At 35.8% G+C, this 24,156-nt stretch overlaps 2 protein-coding genes across 3 annotated transcripts; both read right to left on the bottom strand.

Moving 5' to 3' along the window:
* Window positions 1-3,362: 3,362 nt before the first annotated feature.
* Window positions 3,363-18,932, bottom strand: dtd1 (D-aminoacyl-tRNA deacylase 1). Of its 2 annotated transcripts, XM_088934097.1 has the most exons (6): window positions 18,779-18,932; window positions 17,662-17,752; window positions 17,313-17,548; window positions 15,913-16,010; window positions 6,587-6,750; window positions 3,363-4,814 (listed from the first exon to the last, which is right to left on the bottom strand). In XM_088934097.1, the coding sequence occupies exons 1-5, from the start codon at window positions 18,819-18,821 to the stop codon at window positions 6,598-6,600; spliced, it is 621 nt and encodes a 206-aa protein (XP_088790223.1). In that variant the 5' UTR covers window positions 18,822-18,932; the 3' UTR covers window positions 3,363-4,814; window positions 6,587-6,597. The 2 variants fall into 2 exon arrangements, with proteins under 2 accessions (XP_088790223.1, XP_088790222.1); XM_088934096.1 differs by lacking the exon at window positions 6,587-6,750 and having other exon boundaries at window positions 18,779-18,928.
* A 1,042-nt stretch (window positions 18,933-19,974) lies between these two features.
* Window positions 19,975-22,262, bottom strand: soul2 (heme-binding protein soul2). The gene is made up of 4 exons (XM_088933862.1): window positions 21,988-22,262; window positions 21,076-21,202; window positions 20,658-20,832; window positions 19,975-20,562 (listed from the first exon to the last, which is right to left on the bottom strand). The coding sequence occupies exons 1-4, from the start codon at window positions 22,129-22,131 to the stop codon at window positions 20,355-20,357; spliced, it is 654 nt and encodes a 217-aa protein (XP_088789988.1). The 5' UTR covers window positions 22,132-22,262; the 3' UTR covers window positions 19,975-20,354.
* Window positions 22,263-24,156: the final 1,894 nt, after the last annotated feature.

The following is a 24,156-nucleotide window of genomic DNA, read 5'->3' as shown; positions in this document are numbered from 1 at the left end:
GAAACACTACATAAAGCAAGGAATTGTTATATTACTAATAAAAACAACTTAATATCACGAAAATAGCAGTGTTGAGACAATGGAAGCAACCTCCACTTGAGATACTCCTCTTCCTTGTTGAGCTGACAAGGGGGATAAACAGCAACTGTATCTTACTGCAACCAGGGGATCTTTTCAAAAGATCACAACTACTTTATTTCTGTTTAATTTGATAGTGCATAAAATAGTTTTCTTCTTACATTTATTTTGTTTTTGTATCTCAACCCATTGTTTAGACCAAACACTGAACACATTGTTACCATATTTAAAAATAGACTCTGCTTTAACTGTCTAATTGATCAATATGCACTGTCACAAAGCACCTGGCTCTGATTTAATACAAAACAAGCACTTCAGGCCTGTGGGGATTCTGGATTCCTCTTTGTCTATTCTTAGACCACACCATTGTCTTAGGTTTCTCACATCTACAAAGTATGGATTGCCAAAGTCAGCACAAGGACAGAGTGAAAAATAAAATCCTTGAGGATCCCATCTGTTTTTGCTCTCTTAGCTGCAGCTTGTTATTTTTGGGTTTACCATCCCTATAAATCTAAATATGGGGACATCCGAGCAGGTTTTACACTTTTTACACTGAGGATGACAAAAAGCAAGGACAAACGGTTACAACCTCAGAAGGCACCGAATGAAAAGAAAGCATAGGCTGTTAGCATCATTTTGCCATTTTAAACCTGTGTATTGTACACTAGCCTTTCCAAGGGTTTCTTTTATTATTTCACTCTACTTTCTTATCAAAGGTGATTTATAACATTTCATGATGAAGCTCATGGTACTATTCTTGAGATTCCCACCCATTTTAGAAAAATGCCCTCTTTATGTTTAATGCATTTCTGAGTATTAACTTTTAATCACATTACATTTTAACATTTCCCTTTAACACAATAGGAATTTACCAATATACTGTAAATGAAACACTCAAAGACCAAGAAAGAAAATCAAAAGAATGTTCTTTCTTTTTCTAAGAATGTTCTTCTTCTTGTTCTTCTACGACAACTTCACTGCACCCTTGTCATCTACTGGCATCGGGGGAATTTTGTTTGAGGTACTGTATCATCCGCTTGAAAAAGATCATTTACAACTTTCCATAAGAGGAGAGGTAATAGCTCCCTCAATATTACAACAATACTTATCATGAGTATTCAAATTCAAGATTTTTAATATTTAAATGGTTTATAAGAGGTTTGCATTTTAATAGTACTTTAACCAAATTGTAAAACAAAGCCTGATAATAGACCAAATTTGTTTTATTGCTGATAGAACAAAGTGGTCAAAAGGGCTTGTTGATGATAACGGTGCACACGTCTGAACTAGATCACTTTAAATGGCAAAAGCATTAAGTATATTAATGTAGGAGTCAATGATGATGCCTTTATAAATGATTAAAAAATAAAATCCACATGGTCTGGGCAGGTCACTGAGAGGGAAAGGAAGATAGCACAGCAAATGGTTTTGCATGATATTTTTTGTTATCCATTCCTTTTATTCCCATTTGTTAGATTACCAACAGCAGATTATTCCATCTGCAGAACAAATGCCTTTCCAACTTAACCATGTCTTCAAAATAAGAAACTCACACCAGTCTTAACAGATACCATACAGAAGGGCTCATCTACTAAAATCCCTAACAAATAAGCAAAGTAAACATTTGAACTGCTTATTATAACTATAAGTAAACAGCAATGTGGAAATAAAACTTTATGGCTTCGGAATGATTTAAATTAAAGTGAAAACATTTTTAAAAAACATTTAGTGTCTATTATTTCACCCTCTTACCATGTGGAATTCCATGGGGGTAATCATAACGTACTGTAGCTGCTAATTAGACTCTGTTCAAAAAACAACAACGCATTACTGGAAAATATAAAGCAATAACTGTAAAGGTATCATCAAAGCAATACATAAGCAATGTACGAAGCACAAGTAATAATGCCTCTAACTTTTAAAGGGCAAAAATATTTTCTCTTTTAATACTTAACAAATCAAGAAAAGGAAATATACCTGCTATTTTAAAGTATATTACATATACTGAGATTATTTAGAATTTTCCAACATTTTGTCTCTCATGAGTAACATCTACATAAACTGCCACTGATTGAATAAACATGCTTAAATTACAAATAAACTATTGTTTCTGTACTGAAAAATGCGTAATAAAAATAATTTAATTAGTGTTTAAGAGAAAACAAGGATTACAGTCAGAGCAGAACATGTTGACACTTCGCATTTAAAAACACAAAATGAGAAAAAACACACATATGCACTGTGCTGCTGTAATGCCTCATTTAACAAAAATCAGACCTTTGTGGTTAATGATAAAATAACATCTTAAATAGCAATTTAAGAACCTATATTACCTTACAAATGCGGGTTTGTTATTTCCAACATTTTGGAGTGGTACCACCGGAAACCTGATGAGGAGAATCACAAATACTCTAGGAAAACTAAACACCATAAACATTGTCAGCTCATAAGCACATTTCCTATAAGTTTTGAAAGTTTTACATTACCTAACAAGTGGGAATGATAGAAAATATAAAAGACACAACTCCCAGGGCTCATGCACTTAAAAACAAATATTTTTCTTTGTACTAAATCAGAGGGTTTGCTATGCCAAGTAAGATATGTAAATTGTTGATTAATTAACCTAGGCAGGACAATTCACTTAAGTGGACAGTTTGACTGTTACACATCAAATTACTACATATAGTCTAATTAGATAAACACATCTTTACATAGTATCAAAACATTAAAAAGACATCAGACATCAACATAAAACTTTTGACATTAAATACAAAATCACCTTAATTTCTCAGTACAAGAAAAATAATGAAAGAATCAAAGAAGAAATCTCACCATGATTTATCATTGAATTTGTATTTAAGACACAAATTGTGTCAGGATGCTGGATGAGACACTGCAACTATTACTGTAACAAAATTTAAAAAATCCTTTCAAAAACAAGTCAACTTCCTTGCTGTGAAAGAATACCCAATGGATTGTACTATTAACATTTAACTTCAATAGCAAACAAAGGTATTAAACTTGAGTGTCATTTGTTTAATTAAAAAGCTTAGAGATGTGAAATTCTGAACATCCTGCAATTTTAAAGGACCATATTTGACCACTTGTGACTTAAGAAATGAAATTACTTTGTTTCATGTGTTAATAAGTCACAAAAGGACTTTTGTAATAAAACGTGCCACAGTAATCTGTCTGTCTATAGAAACAAGGTTACCCTTACCTGGATAAAAGGTATGTTTTATTAAACTCCATTACTGAATTACATGAATTAAAGGTTTAAAACATGTTGTATTGGCCTTTATTCTAGGGATACCACAAACACAAAAAAACAGCACATTTATGCTTGGAAACATTTAACATTGTTACATATTCAATAACAAAATAAAGAACACATCAACTTCAAATTTTCTACTATATCTACTCAAATGTGCAGTGCCATCCATGTTTCAGCTGAATGTACACACTAAGGCATCAGGTATGAAAGCAAACTGGTGTGCAATATTTACACATAAACCAAGAACACAACACATGCAATGCAAAAAGACATTGATCATCAGAATTTTCCTTTCACTAAGATGGTACAGTGAAAAATGCTTATCCCACTGAGTGGTATTAAGCCTCAATTCACATTTAACTTTGGTCAATCTTCATGTACATTACCCTGATTTTGCATTTAAAGTAACAAGTTTTATTTCTATTTTCATCCATTCTGAAAGGTTAAGGGAGGATGGCATGAAATGTATCGTATACACAATACTAAAGATATTGTATCATATTTTTTCACGCTTTAAAAGGAACATTAGAAATCAAAATTAGCACAAGTGCTTGAGTTGATTTTTGTACGGTTTCAAGAAACCTGTAACCTCCCATTTTTCCTGTTCCCAGATCAGCTCATTTGAGCCTCTTCCTTGTATTAAAATTGTGTTCTCTGCTTTAGCAAAAAAAAAAGTGACAAAGTGTGGATACTAAGGACAAAATCTCAGCTGACACTGAGCCGCTTTCCAAAAGTGTTTAAATAATGAAGACATCAGAGCAATTTAATTTGGTATATCAAAATGAAAAGAAAGTGAATTCATTGGATTAAAAAAATTCCCCCTCCAAATGCCCTTAAAATCAATCTAATTTTGATTTACGTTTGGTCTAGTTAGATATCCCTTCCCATCTATCCAGTTTATTTCCTGCTATGTTGGTATACAATGGAGGAATAAAGATAGGCAGATACTGTTCTTATAGCCAAATCAAATGTATTCAGATGTTTTCATACTGAATATACAACAGTATTTCTGTGAGTCATGCAGACAGTACTAGAACACAGGAGGCAGTTGAACGTTTAAAATGATTTCTTGTATTCCTTTCCTCAAAATCAGAATTCACCTTTTAAGATTCAACACATACATTTTACTAATTAACTATGATTTTCCAGCACACAGTTATCTCAAAAAGCTCGAGTAAAAACAAATGCAAAACCATGTCATGACTCATTCCTGGTCCTGCCATGATCAAATTTGTTCCAGGTTGTTTTTCTTAGTTCCCTCATTTTTTTTTCAACTCCTTCCTATGAACTTCTGAAAGAAACTCAAGGCAGTGGACTCCTTTGGTTTAATGTGAATGTCAGTGTGAGACAGCTCATTCCCCAGGCTACTCTGTTCAGTAAAAGGTGCCCAAGAAAATGTTTTGAAGTCAATGAAGATCAAGCTTTTGGGGATTTTGTCGAGATCAAGTCCAAACAGTAGGACCTTCAAAAAAAGAAGAAGAGAACAAAATAATTAAGAAATTCTACTAGAATATGACACCCTCTATATTTCTCATAAAGGCTTTTTTTCCCCATATTTTCTGAAGATACACAGTCACAGAGATGTAGTCTCTTCAAAGAAAATACAAGTCTTTATTATTTAGTTCATCAGTAAACCTTCATAAAGTATTTAGGGAATCTAGTATCCAAAATTATCCAAAATCATTTAGTTCTGAAACTGATCACCAGCATTTTGCCAACTAACCAATATAACTCAGCATTAAAACATAACTGATTTCTTCCTCTTTTAAAGACTGTAGCAAAAGGATCACTAAATTCCATTTACTGTGTTGTTCAACAACCACAGAAAAAACAAAAACAACTAAGCTTTATCTAATACTGCTCAGTCATTCTGCTACAAACGACTTTTACGTAATGTCTTTTGATTTACGTCTCAAACACATTTACTTTGAGTGTTATTATTAAAAGAGGATTGTGGATGACACCTGACAATACAATACGAAGAAAATGTGCAGTGCAAGGTCAAGTTATGAAACAGATAAGTCCGATAAGTATTACGATTTTATTTCACTTTCGACAAAGGTCAGGCCAGGTAAGCAAACAGATGGTAGCTCAAGTACTACAATCAGCTGTATGAAACAGTATAGGCATTTTAATACTTGGAAAATATAGAGCAGGACCATGAAAAAGAGTGTAATTCTGTAAAAACATCACTAATCCACCCTTTAATGAACAATTACATAAGAGGCCCTTCATAAGCTCATGAGCACATCAGCGTTTTGTTCTCACTTTTAATTATTTGTATGATACAGTCAAATCCCAAATGAGGAGACAGGATCCATGAATAAATACACAGGAATACAATATCTGCTCTCAAGCCTCAATTTCTGCTATTTCATTTTTTGAACACGCTCTCGTATATAAGGCCCAAAGGGCTGTGTTAACCTAATAGAGAGGCATTATTGAGTAAATTCACTTTTTAACATTAGAGGTTAAGTAGTATCTTACATTAGTCACTTGTGCCTGTAGAAATGGACTGATCATTTAATATGTATTCTTAAGAAGAGTGCGAAAGTTTGTGAATATTAAAAAAATGGTGGTTGATACAACTGGTTAATGATTATGAAGTTTCATGTTTTAGTTTATGAAATAAAACTAAATTATGTTTCAAAATTTACCTTCTTCTGTTATTTAGTGTTAATGTCAAGTAGCACAATCAAGCAAAGACCTTTCAATTAATCAGTTCAACTGATAAAGTAATAATCATATTTCACAGACAATACTGAATACATGAATTGGTTTAGTGTATATTCAAAGTACAAACCAGGACTTTGAACTTTGGTTATAGTTCTTAACATGGAGAGGCTGTGAAATTTTGCATACCCCAGCACAAGTCAACAGGTCAGGTAAACACAATGAAAGTCAACTGATGTACAATGTATGCTACTATATTACACATTACATATTCTTAGAAAACAGCTCTTGAAGGCACAAGTTATGAAAAACAAGCTGATGTCAAATGTAGTCTCCCATCGTTGCTTTTGGCAGTAAAGTACAAAACCACTTATCCTGCATCCCTTCATAATAAACAAACATCATTGCCTGCTGGTGATGATAAAGCCTCTTGCACTTCTTTGATCAGCTCAGCTGAAGATAACCAATTGAAAGCAACAGGAAAGATTTAAGATCTACAATGTCCTGCCATTGCTGGACCAGTTATTAGTGGTATTTTGAATTGGTTCTAGAAATGCCTACCACTTCAGCGTTTATGGTTCCCTTTCTGAAGACACGTCTCCCTCAGCTCCACTGCTGGCACTGGGGTCCACTTTAGGACGCGAGGCGGCTTTCTCTTTGCCTGACTCTGAGGGGCCTTTAGCCCTCATCTTCTCTTTCCGCTGCTGCTTCTCCAGCTTTGACTGCTAGTGGTGGGAAAAATGACAGTAGGAAAACAATCAAAACAACTACAAAGGCATTGAATAACCCCAGGAGATCTACGAGACCTAAATCTGCCTAGTAATGGAAAAATCAGGTACGTAGAAACTGGTGAATACTCAACAACCAAGCAGAAACCTGCAATAGGGATTTTTTATTACCTAGCATATAAAAGACAGGAGCTATCTTTTTGTATGCTCTCTCTCACAGTCCCACCTCTATCTTTCAGTGCAATAACACAACTCAATGCATGTTAACAGGTACAGGATTCTGAATGACGTAAAAGGAAAAGCCAATCAGAAAAGACTGGAAGCTGTTCCTTCAGGATTCTTTTTCTGAATGGAACATAAAGAACAGCAGGGTTTGTTTGTTTATTGTACTATTTTGTGTACACCAGTCATATATGTGACTTCCACTGACTTAAAGAGCTCAAGCCAGTATAATTCCAGGATCTGTAGCCTGAATTTGAAGAACCAAAAGCAGATGAGATGAGGGAAAAGGACAAAAAAATCTAGAGATGAGGAGAAGGCACAGTGATGTTAATCTAAGCCTAAGCAACGACAACGAGGAGCTTCACATCTAGAGAGTCTATTAAAACAGTAGATAAAAAAACATTCCAGGTTCTCAGTTACTTGATCGTCCTGAAAATACATCCTTTGTAAAACTGGCCATTGCTATTCAACAGAACTGGACAGTGTACTGTAGTTCTGCATCCACTTGGACAGCCAAAGATCACATTCCCTTAACATACACACAATGTCAAGCTGGCAGTGCTAAGCACATGTTGGCACTTTCTACATGCCAGCCAGAGGACAAACTTTATCCCATATCACCCAGTCCTTGCGCTGCTTGACAAGAGACAGGTGCTGCTGCTCTTGTGTGGACTCTAGCCAATTCAATTTGAATTGATGGGTGACGCCCAACAATTTTATACCCCTTGTTACGTTCTGTTTTTTGTTTTACTCCCCTCCCGTGCGGGGGTCCATTTTTGGAGGTGGGTGTGGTTGAAGAGAGTGGTCCAGTTTTAAATGCCGCTACGGGACGTACTGAGAGAGTGGGTGAAGACAGGTGATAGAAGAAGAAACGGGGAAAACATGAGATGTGTCGGATTTGTTTTCTTGGCTGTGGCGTAGGGCTGGGATTGTTGTGGCCTCCTGTGTTTTTTTAGTTTTCCGTTATAGCTTAGTTTAGATAGAGTAGACAGATATCCTGCGGAAGACTTTGATTTGGGTTTGCCGCCCCTTTCTCGGGAGACAGGTATAGAGGGTACTGGGTTGTAGAATAATGCAGTGGGTTTTTTCGTTTGTGTATTTCTGTATGTTAAACCTTGGCTCATATGTTAGTCCCCATTCGCCACTATTCAGGACTACTGGCCAGTCAACCAGTGACCCATCCTGGGTTTAAACCTTTGATCTCGAATGTGCTGGACTCTCAAAGAACTCAGGGTGTGGTTTTCTCTTTTAAGGCAACTGAGAACATTTTATGAAGGTCATTATTTTACAATTTTTTTAATCAATCAGTTTCAAAGGAGGCAATTAATTTAGTTATTTGAATTTCTGTTATTAGGTTAATGTAGTATTCTGCCACATTAAACACAACTGGTCACTGCTCTATCTAGAATAATAAGATATTTAAACTACTGAGAGGGCTTTACTTAAACAATTCAGCGGCCTAAACAAAAAAAAAGAAAAACTTTTGTCCTACTGGAATTAGTTGGTTTAAACAGTTTTCGAGCAGGTGCACTGTGTGCTTCGGGCCACGATTCCCCAAGCAGGTTATGTAGAAAGGAATATTACCGTAAAACATGTTAGGCGTAAATCAAAAGATTTTGGTGCAACGGTTCCTAAGACGTATTCCACAAATACAAAGTCCAACATGTTAAAGTCCAGCTTTAATTGACAATTATACAAACTATTTAAATGGATTAAAGGCAAATGTTACCGTTCTACCCATTTTTGGTCAAAAAAGTGGTCTAAGGTCTTTCACACGCTGATTCTTAATTATGAGTTTTTTGAAAAAGTAAATTCAGTTTATTCATTGCTGCAGCAACAGCAGTCCTACGATTTATTTTGTGCTACGCAGAAGTAATATGATGGCAATCCAGTCAGTCTGATATGACTTACCGTTCATACATTATGTGGCTAAAAAAGCCTTTGCATTTTATATTAACCTTGACGTTTCTGCAAATGGAAAATGTGCCTGCAATGAGTTTCCTTGGCTAATATTATGACGTTCAGATGTTTAATCTATCTGTTCTCTAGGAAAGTAATTATTTTACACTACAATCAAAAGCATGAACATATTCTAAAAGCCATCAAAATGTCCTGACAGCTCATAACACTTCAAAGCACACAACCTCATATACATCTCATTATAAACACATTTATGTGAACCATAGAATTGTGAAGTGTTCTTTAACAAGGCTAAACATCTGTCATGGTATGCATTTAAATTTAATTTGTCATAATGGAACTTTAATTAAGCAGATATACTTTCCTGTAGCACTGCATGCAAAATGATCCAAGAAATGTTTCTTTGTTTAATGCATAATCAAAATTTATTAGGATAATTTCATGACTATGATGTAAATTAATTCATGTTAATCAAATGGCTTTTTTATTTCGCACTATTAAAATACTGTTGTGTGCCATGGAGGTTGTCTTAAAAATGCAAATCTTGATTAATGCCCCTTATCTAAAAAAACGGACTCCTTTCCAACTTCCTTCAAATTGAAATGTCCTGAAGGAAAGTTGAGGTGTTTGATAACTCAAGGGTTATTTAAACAGTTATGCAGATAATAAGTGAGTAGAGATCACATGGCTCTCCTAAATATCACACATAATAAGTGGAGTTTCAAAGAAGAAAAGCAGAATAACAATATAATAGGACAGAAGAGCGAGATACAACCTGCATCATCTTCACCTCTGTATTTCTCTTTAAAGATGTTTTAATTTCTGAAACACCTTAAGTTTAAGTTAAGTTAAGGTTTTGACAAACTGATGTCTATAATGTCCTGTGTAGTAAAGGTAATTAGGCTAAATTTACTTAAAAGAACTAATGTTTAGTGTTTGGGGACCTTATAAAATTCACAACTCATTTATATGGATGCAAATTTGTTAATGGCTAAAGGCTTTTTTTTCCTTTTTAGCACAACTGTGTAGAGGTTAGCTTACCTGTGGAGGATTAATTATATGATACCCTTATAAACATTTATTTCCACTTCTGAGAGCATTAGGATGATCAATGTAAGGGATCTTGTGAGAAAGGATGAATGCAAAATGCTGAGCTTAAAGAACTATGTCCAGCTGTTCATGCTAATGTTCATTTTATAGTTTGTTTTGCAAGGTTAAGGGGAACTAATCAATACAGGCATTTTAATACCCCCAGACACTTGTAATTCAAGTCTTGATTACTTAGTAAATGGGAAAGATATCTCATAGGGGAGACACTCTGATAAGAAAGAGAAAGAAGTATCCCATTCCAGTTTAGCTGCTTTATGTTAATTTTCAAATCACAGAATAACAGCAAAGAGCATAAGAAAGGCTGCAAACAAGAAGCTGCCATTCAGTACACCTATCTTGTTTAGAAGCAGGCAGCTAATTAATCTCAGGATCTAGTCTAGCCATTTATTAAAAGAAGACAGGATAATGGCTTTTGCAGCATGGCTAGGTAAAAGCAACTCTTATTTTCAGCATTAAATGCACTTTAGGTAATTTTCTTTTGTGTCTTTTGGGTCAAGTCTCAGTGCTGAATCTGAACACTTCCACTGGGTCGACTTTGCCAGTGCCTTTGAGGATTTTGAATACTTGGATTATTATGTATTAAAACACTGGTCCTAATACAATTTCTACTGATACTCCACTAACTACATCAGCCCTACTTAAGCATTCATTACGTACCTGTAGTCTGTTTACTACAATTTTACCCGTTTTTAATTGAAATGCATGCATTTCCTTGAATGCCTGGATGTTGATCATCTAAAAATATAATATGTTTCATCTCTACCCATTGTATCCATTCTTTCTGTTGCTTGTTCAAAGACCACTAAATGCCCCTTCAGAAATTCATGTTGACTATCCCTCAAAATTCTATTGCCATGCAGATAATCCTCTAATTATTGTTTTCATATCCTTACATATAACTAAAGTAAGAGTATTGACCTCAAATTACTTGTTTGTATACTTTTATAGATTGGCATTACATTAGCAATTTTCTAATAAATTGCTCATCGGTGACTACTGGAAGAGTTTGGTTAACAGCCTATGAACAATATCTATTATTTCTTTATATACATTTGTATTAATGTGTGACGGATGAAAACCAGTAGGCAGTCTGTTTATTTTAAACAAAAAACAATCAAAAGAAATATCCAAAGAAATGTAAGGGGTCATTTCCATAGATTCTGAAATTAACCTAGCCTTGTGTTCATATTTCTCTTTTTTTGATGCAATTTGTAATCGTGGCAAAGTAGTGACAGGAGAAAAAAATAGGAAATGATCTGTCACACACACACCCTCATAACTACAAAACAACTTTATGATCTTCAGTAGGCTCTAGTGCCGGATAAACCGATCAAAGTTAGAAGATGTCTGCCAGCAAAGAAAACCAAAAATGTTTAATTCTCTGTTGAAGCTGGTGCTAAAGTAACACTTCATTAAGTAGTTAATTATGATGTTCTAGAAACCTGCCTCTGCAAATAAAAAGTAATGTCAGACTAAAACGTACAGAAAAAAAATATTCTGGATAACTGCTACCCAAATAAATGATGTTAAAAAAGAATCCCATCATTTGTATTAAAAGAAAAAATGTTATTCAGAGAGGACAAATCAACTAAACCAGTAGAACAACAATGTGAAGGACTACTTCTGAGAGGTCATATTAATCCTCTTCAGCATTCCTATAACAGGTATTGCGCTGTTGTTATTGCTGTGCGTTATCTAACTTTTTCAGGCATAGCAACACAATGTAACTATCTCTTCTGTTTTTGTTAAAACATTAGACAGCATTCTAAAAATAACAAGTCCTTCCTTAAACCATTAACACAGAAAGGTATAAATGTTCTACATCTTTGAACATTTACAACTCGACCTGGCATTTTGGAAAGGTAAAGAGATAAACCACAAAATGTAAGGTAGTTAATTTTAAAAATCACATTCAAAAGAAGAAGATTATTTCTCCAGTTGAACAAATATGGCTACCTAATAAATTCATTACTATTCATCTTTTTTTAACAATAGTAAATATTGTTAACACTGAGAAACAATAAAATTGAGAAGGAAAATTATTCAGGACATATTAGTGCCGTAAAGCAGTCCAACGGTTTCTGAACATCATACACAGAAAAATAACAATTCTTCAACCTTCACATCCCAACATCACACACATACAAATGTGGAATGCACACAGTAATTATTCACATTTACTTTTATTTTACACAGTTGAAAGCTGTGTAATATTTCCTTAAACTTTCAGGGGTACTAACATATTTTTAAGTTTCTGTACTGCAGCATTTAAAATCCTTCATTCCCCTAAAAACTGCACACTACATACACTACAAGGGTTGACATTTTAAAATAATGAGTAAGCTCTGTTAATCAACAGTCTGCAAACAAACTTGCAACAAAGGACAGAGTGAATGAAACTGTACAATCTTAGCATTCTTAATCACTGAGCCTCACTGTGACTAAATTAAACACAAATTAGGGAGATGATTATCATGCGTGCTGCAGATATTATTCTAAATAAATTAAATGGGATGTTGCCTTTTAATGGGTTGCTTTGATTAATTTGTTGTTTAACACAGACTTAAAATTTAAATTTGTAGTACTGCATTAAAGGCAAAACCATTATTAAATAAAGAGCTTAAACTTGAAATGTTGCAGAAAAGACCAAATGCTTTATAAAAGTAAGAAGGTGAGTAAACAGGATTTTGTCCTATGGTAGCTTAATTACCCTTTACAACAAAATATATATAGATAAAATACTGAACATGTCAAATTCCCCATCTGTCCCTAATCCTAATATGCACTTGCTGTAGTACTTACAACTATTAAAAAGTTGCACTAAAAAGCTCACAGCAAACCTGGAAATTTCTTTACATAAAAATTATGCTCTTCCAATTCCAAATCCTTATTTAGCACAGACCAACTGTGTGCATAAATATCAATGTAAAAAAATAACAATTGCTGTATGATGATGTTCATCAGTAAATTAACTTTGCCTGATTAGTAACAACTGTGACAGCATCCTATACTCCAGGTGGAGAACAGCAGTGTTCTCTCAGTCCAGATCCATGCTGCCAGGGTAGACACAGGCTTGCTGTGACCTTCACTAGGATAAGTGGCTTTCTAATAATAAATGAATGATAAGTAATAATATAGCTTCATTTGCAGTGAAGGTATGTTGAATAGGGTAAAATAATCATCCCGAGGAGCAAGGTTATGCTATAGTAAAAAAACAGGTTAAAGTAAAAACACATTTTTAAGCCACTATTTACATTTGGCTCTTTGGCAGATGATCTGTGGTCCATTGTCATTGTTCACTGAAAATCTTCCATTCCTATTTTTTGAAGGCCAGATTCAGAGTTCACAGACATTCTTATGGTGGGACTTTAAAGTTCTAACAGGCCAAAAAAGGTTAATAATGATATTAAGAAACTGCACCTGTATAGCCTTTTTTACTTCAAATGATCCCAAAATACCTGACAAAAAAGCCCACCCTATTGACTAACCTTGCTTACTCCTAAGAGCTCACTAAAGCAGGCTACAGGCTGGAAATAGTGGCACAAATGTACAAAATGAAAACTCTAGACACCTGTATACACATATACTGTATATTAGGCCAATCTAGGACTATAACTGAAAGGGCATTATAATAAACCGAAATGCTGAGGGAATAAGCAACTATGGGCATTGTGAACACAATGTAAAAGTTAAATGAGTTTTGATATTAGAATCTGACATGTGGAAATTTGTATTCTGCATGACTTACCATAAGGGATGGTCTACACAAGAACTTAATTCATCACTAAAGACTTACCGAGTCTGATTATTACATTAAAATTGCAAACTTAGTGCTACTTCGTTACTGAAATTGTGTTATACAAAGAAATCTTTATTCTATGCTTTATAGATATACAGTAGTACAAACAAAAAGTAAATTAGGTACTTTGTTCTGACCAATTTCTATTCCTGAAGCTCCCTCCAAAAAGTATAATGAGCAAAGAGCTTATATAGAGCTAGTATGCTTTCATTTAAACGAGATGAGAAAATCAAAATAGCTGTCATTTAGAAGAGATACGTTTTTGCACATCTGGTTCTTTCAACAGACTTGCCTAGACTCCTGATGGTTTATTTAAAGATATTTTCAGCGTGTTCTGAAAATATGCACCCTTTTGCATGTCAATTTGTTAAAGAATTTTGTGGTCTCCGATTTTCATTTTTAACTTCATTCAAGGGAAAATTGACAAGCTTTATTTTTTGGCATTACTGATAAACATCCTTGCATGAGATTTCAAAAGGCATTAAGCGAAGCATTTTTAAACCTGCATTACGCTGCCCACAGTGCATCTCACAAAGAATGGCTTATTATATAGGTGGGATATCTAATTCATAAAAATAGTTATATATATAACTGTTTCTCATAAATGAAAAGCCACCCACACCAACATTGTTTCCTTGGAAACAAGGTTAAAATGTTAAAAGCATCTATTCAACACATTGGATGCAACTGGACTGGAGTCACTCAAGCAGTGTTTCAGAAAGGGCTAAATGCTTTTTACGTCCATTCATTTAAAAAGCTTTACAATTTCATCCATTATAAACGAACAACTGACAAGAGATTTATGCTTGCTCTTCTGAGGTGAATAAAGGACTACATTGTGTTGTGCTAGAATTCATTAATTTAAAATTCAGTACCTGTATATGTATGTTTTAGTAAAGATAAACGACAATCTTTTAAGATGTTCTTTTTAGAAAATGTTGACATCTAGGCCTAGATGACATTTTGATGTGCACAAGCTATAACAGTGCAGTCTGATACTTCTCTTCAACTACATAATCTGTTGAAACAACCAAGTTTCCCAAACTGTGTGATCTCCCATTTTTATACTTGTTGTATTGGTTTCAAACTTAAAGACATATTCAAAAGAAAATGACTCCTAGTTGGAGATGTCACATTAAAAATGGCATGTAGTTTCCACTTGAATTTTTTTTTGTAAACTTAATTTCATAACACATTGTAAGTAAATTAATTATTAATGAATTGCTTTGGTTTACATTTTCAAGTTCTAGACAGTTGCTGGACACTATTTAATCATGTTAATGGTTGGGACAATTTAAAAGCTTTGGTTGTGGTTTAAGTTACAGATTCAAATTTACTCCAAGATCACCAGGGTTTGCCACCAACATCATGTGTCAAAAACATGGCACTGTTTTGAAATTCATTTATTTGGAATTTAAATAAAACAGCATGAAGAACGCTAATTCTTTTCTACATCTATTCGGGGTTTATGAACATGTTATTAAAACTTACGTTGGAACAATGTTTATTACTAAATTTCAACAGTTGGTGAAATAAGACCCTCAGTTCTATAGGAACATATAAAAATACTGTGCTGTAGTTCCCATGTTTCACATGCAAACACAACAGCACCATCTAGCACATTTTTGTTTGAATAACAATGAAAAGACTGAAACTGTACAAACTGTTTCATACACCAGTCGGTACGTGAGCCCATTGCTGAACATGGTATAAATATCTCCAGAAATATACCTGTAAAACCTGCAGGACTTTCAGCCACAAGAATAGAAGCTGATAACTCTATTCTAAACATTAATATAAAAAAAAACATACGGATAAAGAAATGCAAGATTACAACCCTCTGTGCATATTACCACAATTTATCTTAATTGGAAAACTGAAGAAAACCAAAAAAGTCACAGGAAAAAACACTTTATACATAGTAATAATTAGAATGTAAGTTTTAGTAAGAAAAAATAAAAATCTAATTTTAAATTATGGTTTGCTTACCCTTACATTGCTTACATGGACTAAGAATAGTGAAAAAAACAATCCTGAGAAAACTCTTTTCCATCAGTCTGGTGAGAGGACTGAAGTGAATGTGTAACTTTCAAAATCCAACAAAATACCTGCTTTGCATCGATGGGACCAGCTGGAGACTCCAATTCTATAGTGACAGGACCATCATTTTGAATATGTACTTGCATGTAGGCTCCAAACTTTCCATCTAAGAAAGGACACAACTCTGTCAGATGGTATGTAGCATGTGTGGCATAATTCCAAACATTTTTACTCTTCTTTTTCTACAAAGCCCTCCCTCTATACTGCAGTATTATACACACGGTCAACTGTCCCATTTAGCCCTCAGTATTACAGCATCATGGCTTGCTGATTACCTTCTAAAGCAGCAGGTGATGACATGGTCCCTTGTGATTTAAACTGCTTTTTACTGTCCACTTCACAAAGTGTGCAATATATTGTAGCACAAAGCAGAATGCAGCATCATCAGTTTTGAGAAAGAACTAAAAAGACTAATTACACAGTCTCCCCATAGGTTGCACTTGGTTTTCTATTCCTCTTAAAGTCTAACCTATTTTCATGAGAGCACATCTTTCATCGACATTGTGTGTCCCAAAAGTAGAAAAATTATGATCATCAGCTTGAAATTAAAGGCTTCATCAACAACTTAGTGCAGTGGAACAGCCTTCCTTATATAACATAAAATTAATATAATTTAAATCCTTTTGCTTTTCATTCCACCAAAAGTCAGAGGATGTGACAGGTTTTTCATTATAAAAAGATGACAGAACCCTTTTTTTAAATTAACAACTTGTGAATTTCTCATTAATTCTTAATATTGAGGTACATCCCTATGCCTCACACTGTGGCCCCTGGAGCAAGCTTCTGTGCATCTGAAAAAAAAATGTTTATAAACTATTGTTCAACTCACTTTTACAGAACAATAGTGGTAAAATTCCAATTTGTCTCCAATGCTATTGGAAGCTTATTTGTGAATGGTAATCTCTTCATTTTAATTAAGAAACCACAATTATTTTTCTTCTTATATACACAGGCAGTTTGGAATTGCCAGCTGTGTCGTTACATTGGGTCACAGTAACGCTTGTTTGGGCCCTGTAACCAAACAAGTGCAATGAGAAAGTTCAGACAGGCTCCTCTCACCCTCCTGCAAATCAAGCTATGCATCTTCTGACATACTACACAGCAAGGTACCTACAGTATGTTCTGTGCTGAATGGGGGACAGATACAAGGCTTATTATTTCAATAAAAGCACACAGAGCCCTGGCTAGCTAATCTCAGCAATGTTCCAAGCATGCACCATTGCTTGGGGAATGCCAGTTATTATTCAACAAGAGATGTGCCTCAGGTTCAAACTTGTAGTGTCTGGATAGCTGAGCCTAAGCTACGCTCGGAGCAGAAGTCTTCGGTAGATGCACGGATACCTCCCTTACACCACAAAAATGAACACCTGCTAGAAATTCTTCTGCAGTCCCTTGTAGAATATCGTACCTTTGATTAATTCCGGCTTGTAAGCTTTTCTCATGTGTTCCAAGAGGTCGTTGTAGAAAGGCTGTGACTGCTCAGCAGGCATGGCTGAGTGATAGTCGGGCTTGTTTCCCTTGAGGATACACTGCAGTGTGAATTGGCTGACACAAAGCACCTCGTATTGTTTATCCATCACACTCTTACTCCAGTGCTTCCCATTCTCGTCTTCAAACAGCCGCAAGTTCAGAATCTTACGGACCCTGGAAGAAAAGGGCAGTTTCTTTAAGAGAGCACTGCAGAAAAATTCAGTGCTATTGCGTGTCCTTGGGTCCAAATGTCACTATAAAAGTGGGAGAAAAAGTGACCTACTTACATGTACTCCACATCCTTTTGCGTGTCCTCTACTGATATCCCCAGTAGTACACAAATGCCTTTCCCTATGGCACTTATTTGTTCCTCTCCAACTGCAAAAACAAAAAAAAAAGTAATTTGTAGAAACGTGATTCAACAGCACTTCATTGTTTTAAATTACTGTAATGTTAAAGATAGTGCTGTCATTACACCTCGTCATACTATACCGTAAATATGATTTTTCAGTTTGCTAATGTAGTAGACATTTTGTGCAGGTACTTTAAAAAAACAGGTTATCATAAGAACTGTTTGTTCAAAGGTTTGTATATATTTCTTTCTATTATTTAGAAAACAGGGTGTTGTCTGGTAAACTCATTCCAAAACAAAAAGTAACTGACTTTTTGTCGATAATATGTAACACCTGTTTGATTATTACAATAACAGTGTGTCAAGGTCTTTCATTACACTTCTGTCTACTGTTATCCCATGAAAGCCCATCAATGAGATCAAAACAACGCATGAACGTAAATATACTCTATTGCTTGAAATAAGTGCATTTTTACAATCAACTTTAAGCAACAGCAACTGTATTTGTTTCGGCCCTTATTAATGCTACCACGATAGGTGCCTGACAAAAGCATTCAGTTCCTCTCTTTTCTGCCTCATTTCGGTGTGTAATACTGCTTGAAAAGTGCATTGCACCAAGGCCTGAACAGCTGTAGTCGCCCAAATAAAAACAGTAGTAGAGTCGGAACCACTGAGCAACAAGCTGCGTCAATACCGCCCACCTCCATGTAAAGAAGGAAGCAGAGTAACCGGCTTTTCCAATGAAACCCAGCAGAAGTCTTCAACTCAATACGCGTGCTTATCCTTGCGCTCTTCTGTCCGGCGTATACGATCTGGTCTTTTGGCAGGGTAAACCGAACTTAAATGTGATTGCCTTTTAAAAACAATGCATCTTAAAAACATACATATACAAACTCTTTCGATTAAGCTCTATTATTAGAGCAAACAACTGCACTAGCCAATACACGGCCTGCAATGCCAACCCACCGGATACTGAAAATGTACACACCAGGAATCCAAGTGTATATGTATATAAAACACGCCAGGCAAATTCTAAAAGTTTGTTTACTAACCTGTCACACTGGCTTTTGAAACCCTCTGAACGATCGCTTTCATGATTTTATTCCCCCACTGCGGTGTAGCCTCTAGGTTGAAACCGCGTTTCAGTTTACAAAGGCTCCCACGACACTGAATAGAGCGCAATCTTACCGGCTAGCGCCCTCTGCCAAAACCTGAGTGGTATTACAGCACACATTCCTGCAAAATGAAATTGAAAGAGTTCTTTGTATCATAAAGCAACACTTCAATTATTGTTGTTGTAGTTCTTGCTAGATGCACCATGGACAATTTTAATGCGTGGTAATATTTGGCTTTCTTGTTATGGAAGAATTAATAGGCTCTTGACATTAACTCAACTTTAAGTATCCCCAAACAAGACATTAGCTGATGTGCTCAGATATTATTTATGACTAAAATAACACGAATGTTGTACATTTTGTTGCAGATCTTATATTTTTGTCACTCTCTGGGGACTGTCAAATCCATTTGTGGCCAGCTTGTTGTGACCACAAATTACAATGACAAATAATAAGTATTAGTTATAATACTTCCTTTTCATTTCTGAATTCATCCAAGAGCATCCTAGTTCTCTTTATCAATATGAATGGACTTAATTTGTTTGTTCACTACTGGAGCACAGCATCCACTTGGGTGGGCAGGACACACTCTGGACAGGATGTCACTCCAACACAGGGCACACACAGACACAAACCACACACACATACTCTCACACCAGGGCCAGTCATTCCAGAAACCAATTAACCTACAAGCATTATGCATATAGAGTCACACTTTTGTAGTTTCAGGTTTTAATATTTTCTAAATCAATATCCCAAGGGAAGGAAAATGTTTAATGTTCTGGTGTTTACTTTTCTAGAATTATTTTAATAATTAACTGGGATGAAAAGTACCACATAAACTTGAAGCAATTCACATATAGGGGAAATCTACTTCAACCACCACTGATGTGCAGCACACCTCTGGTGATGCACAGAAGCCATTATGTGGGGGTAGCACCACAGCCAGTAGAAAAGTAATAAATTGCTTCACCCATTGATTCAAGGAGGAACTTTAGGAAGGTTGGATTGTAAAAGTGCACACGTTGCATAGTCAAGAAACCAGGGTTTACACCCTTACTTTTCAGAAACGCACCATGGGAGCTTAGTTTAAAATCGTATCCAAAACGATGTAAAATTACAAAGACAAATTGTTTCCTGCACTACAAAAAGTGCTCCTTTATTTCAATACTTTTGTTTTGCTCATTAAAGAAGATTTCAGTTACATTAAGATTAGTTCATTACTCAAGCATTATCTGAAGCACTGTAGGTCATATAAACACATCCCTGTAATACATTTGCAATAATCCCTTTATACATCATTGTCATATTCAAAGACTTGTTAAACAAATAAAACTGCAAGGAACTGGATGTGCATTTTTGCCAGGCATGAAAGTTTTACTTAGCACACGTTCACACCTGTGAAAAGTGCATCTTTGCACATCATCAGGAGTTAAATTACTGTCCATCTTTACTTCTGGCAGACAAACGTCATTCATTTCCATAACAGGTTCCATTCCATGTATAATCAGGTTCAAGCATTTTCGGGTTTCTCCGCATTCTCCATCTTCAGCCCGTGGAACCAAACTTCATTGTGCCTGTTGAAGAGCCTGAATGGAGAATCATAACCAGCTGCTACATAGCTGACAGGATCATAGGATATGCCAGCTGCCTTCAGGTCAGCCTCGAGCGCTTGGGCGTTGTCAGTCCAATCTGACTCCAAGGCAAATCCACCAAAAGATCTGTGGAAAGAGCAAAACAGATTAACAGTTACACTTTCAACGTTATCTGGCTCTGTACTTTTCTTTTTATCTAATAGCAACAATAGCAGACTTACCGAACATACACAGTGCTGCCAGTCAAATTTAACTCATGAATTGTAAGGTCCTTTGGTTTTGGCGGAATGCTTTTTGCAGGGACGAAGAAGGATACAGAGATGTTCTTCAGATTCCCGTCGATGGTAGAGGGATGCACCACAACGGCAACCGGGGCAGTCATAGGAATTTTTATCCCTGAAAAAGTCACACATTTAATTTCAGGTCATCTGTGGGGGAAAACTTGCAGATGTATCAATTTGAATTCAGAGTTAAGGGCCAAAGCATCCTGAAACCAGGGCTATACTGGTTATATTTTTTATTCTGCTTGCATTGTGTCAGGTTCAAGCATTGCCAGGGCTTTCAACCTGTAAAAAGTCTGAATGGAGCTGCAGAAAAATTAAAATGCTTTTTTAATCGAAATATTTTTTTTTCCCTTACCGGCTTCATTGTTTCCACCTATGTAATAGAAGAGGCGCATGAAACCTTTGTTAACAGCGCTCTTGTAATTTCCTTCTACGTCTGTCGTCATCCATCGGCTGGCATTATAGTATCGCTCTTCAAAGGTCTGTTGAAAAGCACAGCAAACCCGACTTCAGATTAGAGCTGTTCACATTCATATTTAAAAATAGGGGGAAAATGTGTTAATTAGCAATTCCGAGTAGGTGCAGCCTACACTCTACACCATTTTGCGACATTACTACAAGTAACTACAAGTAACTTGGCCACACATTTCATTGCAACCCGCAAATATTATCCAAAGCACGTAAATAGAAGTGCAGGAAATTTGTAACAGTTGTTATTTCTTTAAATAATTTATCGTATGACTCTTTGTTCATACGATATCTCTTTAGTAGAGATACTAAAACGGATTGGGATTTTAAAACTTAAAGATATTAACATATTCAACCATTACTGAGTTGAAAATCAGTGATCAGCCGGTGTGCAGTATGCAAGCAATGTTGGTCAGCTGTTCACTATAATTCCAACCCGAAATTCCTTTTCAGGACAAATCAACAACAACATTACATGACCAGATCATTGGAAAGAATAAACATACTGTACATACGTATTATACATTTACTATGTACGATGATTAATCGCGTATTGTAGTTCAGAAAAAAGCATAATGCTGAATTTAAAGTTTTTTTCCAGTTTATAGTTTATAATTCCATCCTGTTTCGTCTACAGAATTGTGTGTCTTACTTAACTGCTATATAACAGCACAAAGGTTTTTAAAAGAACTGCAGGATCTTTAAAATACCGAAGACCTGCGTAAATCTCCAGCAGAACGTGAAACGCTCAAACGATAAAAACAAGTTACTATTTTCTGAACGATAAACAACAAATCACCTCATGCTTCTTCACCAAAGTGTATTCTGGACAGTCCAGTTTATGACAGAACCAGGGAGAAGACCCATGAGCTTCTTTCTCTTCGTTATATCCAGAAACTAAAACTCCGAAAAGAGCGAGGAGCGCCACACTTAAGTTCTTCATTGCGATTTACTCTCCCAAACCGCTTGAGACTTCAGCGGCACTGGTGCTGCAGAATATATCTCCTTCGGAGCAACACTAGGCGTCATCAGGTAGCGCTTCTGCAGCAATGCAAGGCTTCCATTTTTTTTTTCAGCTGGGTTACACAATGTGCCCATCTTGGCCAACCAGTTATTCCACACGAATAATGAGGGTTTATTCCAGAAACAGGCGTCACATTTCATTATTTAAATAAAAAAGAAGCGTGTCTTTGGTAGAGATGTTTTTTTACGCTATTGTATTGGTCAAAATGTTACTGTGCACCGAGTGTGTTCTCTGCCAAAAAAAAAGGCTATTTTATAACTTTATCAAGCCCAACCCATGGAGATTATAAAACAAAGTAGCGGTAACTTTACGTAAACGTTTTCCGCGTTATTATACAATCTCGAAAACACGTGATTGCATAATACAGAAAACAGAAATACAGAATAAATAGATTTCCTGAGCATAAGTGCATTAGTGCATTTTTTAAAAGACTGAAATTTTTAAAGAAACAGCTTCCTCTTGATCAGCTGCGTTAGATAAGGCGATATGTTTCTGATTCAACATCGTCGCTGCTAACTGCTAACACTCGTTTTTTCCAATATAAGTTTTGAAGACAGGTGGGCGAGTATAACCAGGCTACAGAGGTGAAGTGATCATCAGTCCTGTATTTCATCTTAAGTTAATGCGCCATATAGCAGCATTTCCCCTGGCAAAGCTTTCTCTTTATAGCCAGACATGTCTGAATCTCAAGAACATATTGATAACAAAAGAAGCATTTTAAACATAAGTAACTTTTTACAGATGTGAGGTCGGAAGTGGAAACAGTCACCAGCTTAGGTTTTTTGGAAATTCACATTTCTAATAATGACCTAACCTGGCCTGTGAACACGTACATTATCTTGAAGAAGGCTCAGCAGCGCCTCTGTTTCCTGAGGTGCCTTAAGCGATGGGGGATGCCAGTACCTGTGTTGGTGAACGTCTACCGCTGCACCACCAAGAGCGTCCTCACCAACGGGATCACCGTGTGGTACGGCAACACCTCTTCTCGAGAGAGAAAGGCACTGCAGAGAATGGTGAATGTAGCTCAGAAGATCATCGGCTGTGGTCTCTCAGAGATTAAACAGCTCTATGAGGACCGCTGCCGTGGTAGAATTTTGGCCATCACAGAGGACAGTCACCACCCAGGGCATGAGCTCTTCACCCCACTGCCCTCAGGCAAGAGATACAAGAACATATGGTGACTTACAACTAGATTCTTCAATAGCTTCTACCCACAAGCAGTGCGATTGGCAAACACATTTGGCCATGGCCCTCGGACCACAACTACACCATCTACCTCATTGTAATTTTATTTATTGCACATCTGCAGTCATTGTTTACATGTCTGCATTGTTTACATTCAAACTGATTACTTGTACATTGTCTACTGTTTGTTTGTATATTGTCTTGATGCACTATCTGCAATTTGTGTTTTACACTTTTCTTAACAATCAAGAGACTTTCTGTAAGAACTCCATTGTACCAGTACATGTACCGTTTACATATGGCAATAAAGTTCATGTTCAAGGTCATCAGTGCTTTTAGTCCAGGCATAAGGTTACAAGTATAATTGCAATAATGTTAAGATTATCATGGTGTTATATAAAATATATTTAAGAAAGAATACTTCAGTTTCTATTCAGTTCAGAATAGCATTGTGGACAATTTTGTATTTTATTTACTTGTATTTTTTCCTACTCATCTTTACTAAGCCAGTGCTCAGAAGATATCATTTGATTTTCTTGCTGTATTATTTCCTTATTAAATCAAGTGATAGTTATACAGTTACGTTCTCAGACCTCAAAGAAAAGAACATCTTGTTTTGATACAATAATTCCACGTGCTAAACTTTGGATTTTACCAAATGCTAGGGGTTGTAAAATACCCACCACGTTTCTTTCCATCCTTGGAGTTTGTTCAGGTCTTCCTCCTTCCTCCTTCCTGTTTTTGAACTCAGATTTCAGG

This window comes from Atractosteus spatula, chromosome 15 (assembly GCF_055471065.1).
Source record: "Atractosteus spatula isolate fAtrSpa1 chromosome 15, fAtrSpa1.hap1, whole genome shotgun sequence".
In the NCBI taxonomy this organism is placed as follows: Eukaryota; Metazoa; Chordata; class Actinopteri; order Semionotiformes; family Lepisosteidae; genus Atractosteus; species Atractosteus spatula.
The sequence above is the reverse complement of the archived record's forward strand: the minus strand, read 5'-3'. Positions and strand labels throughout refer to the sequence as shown.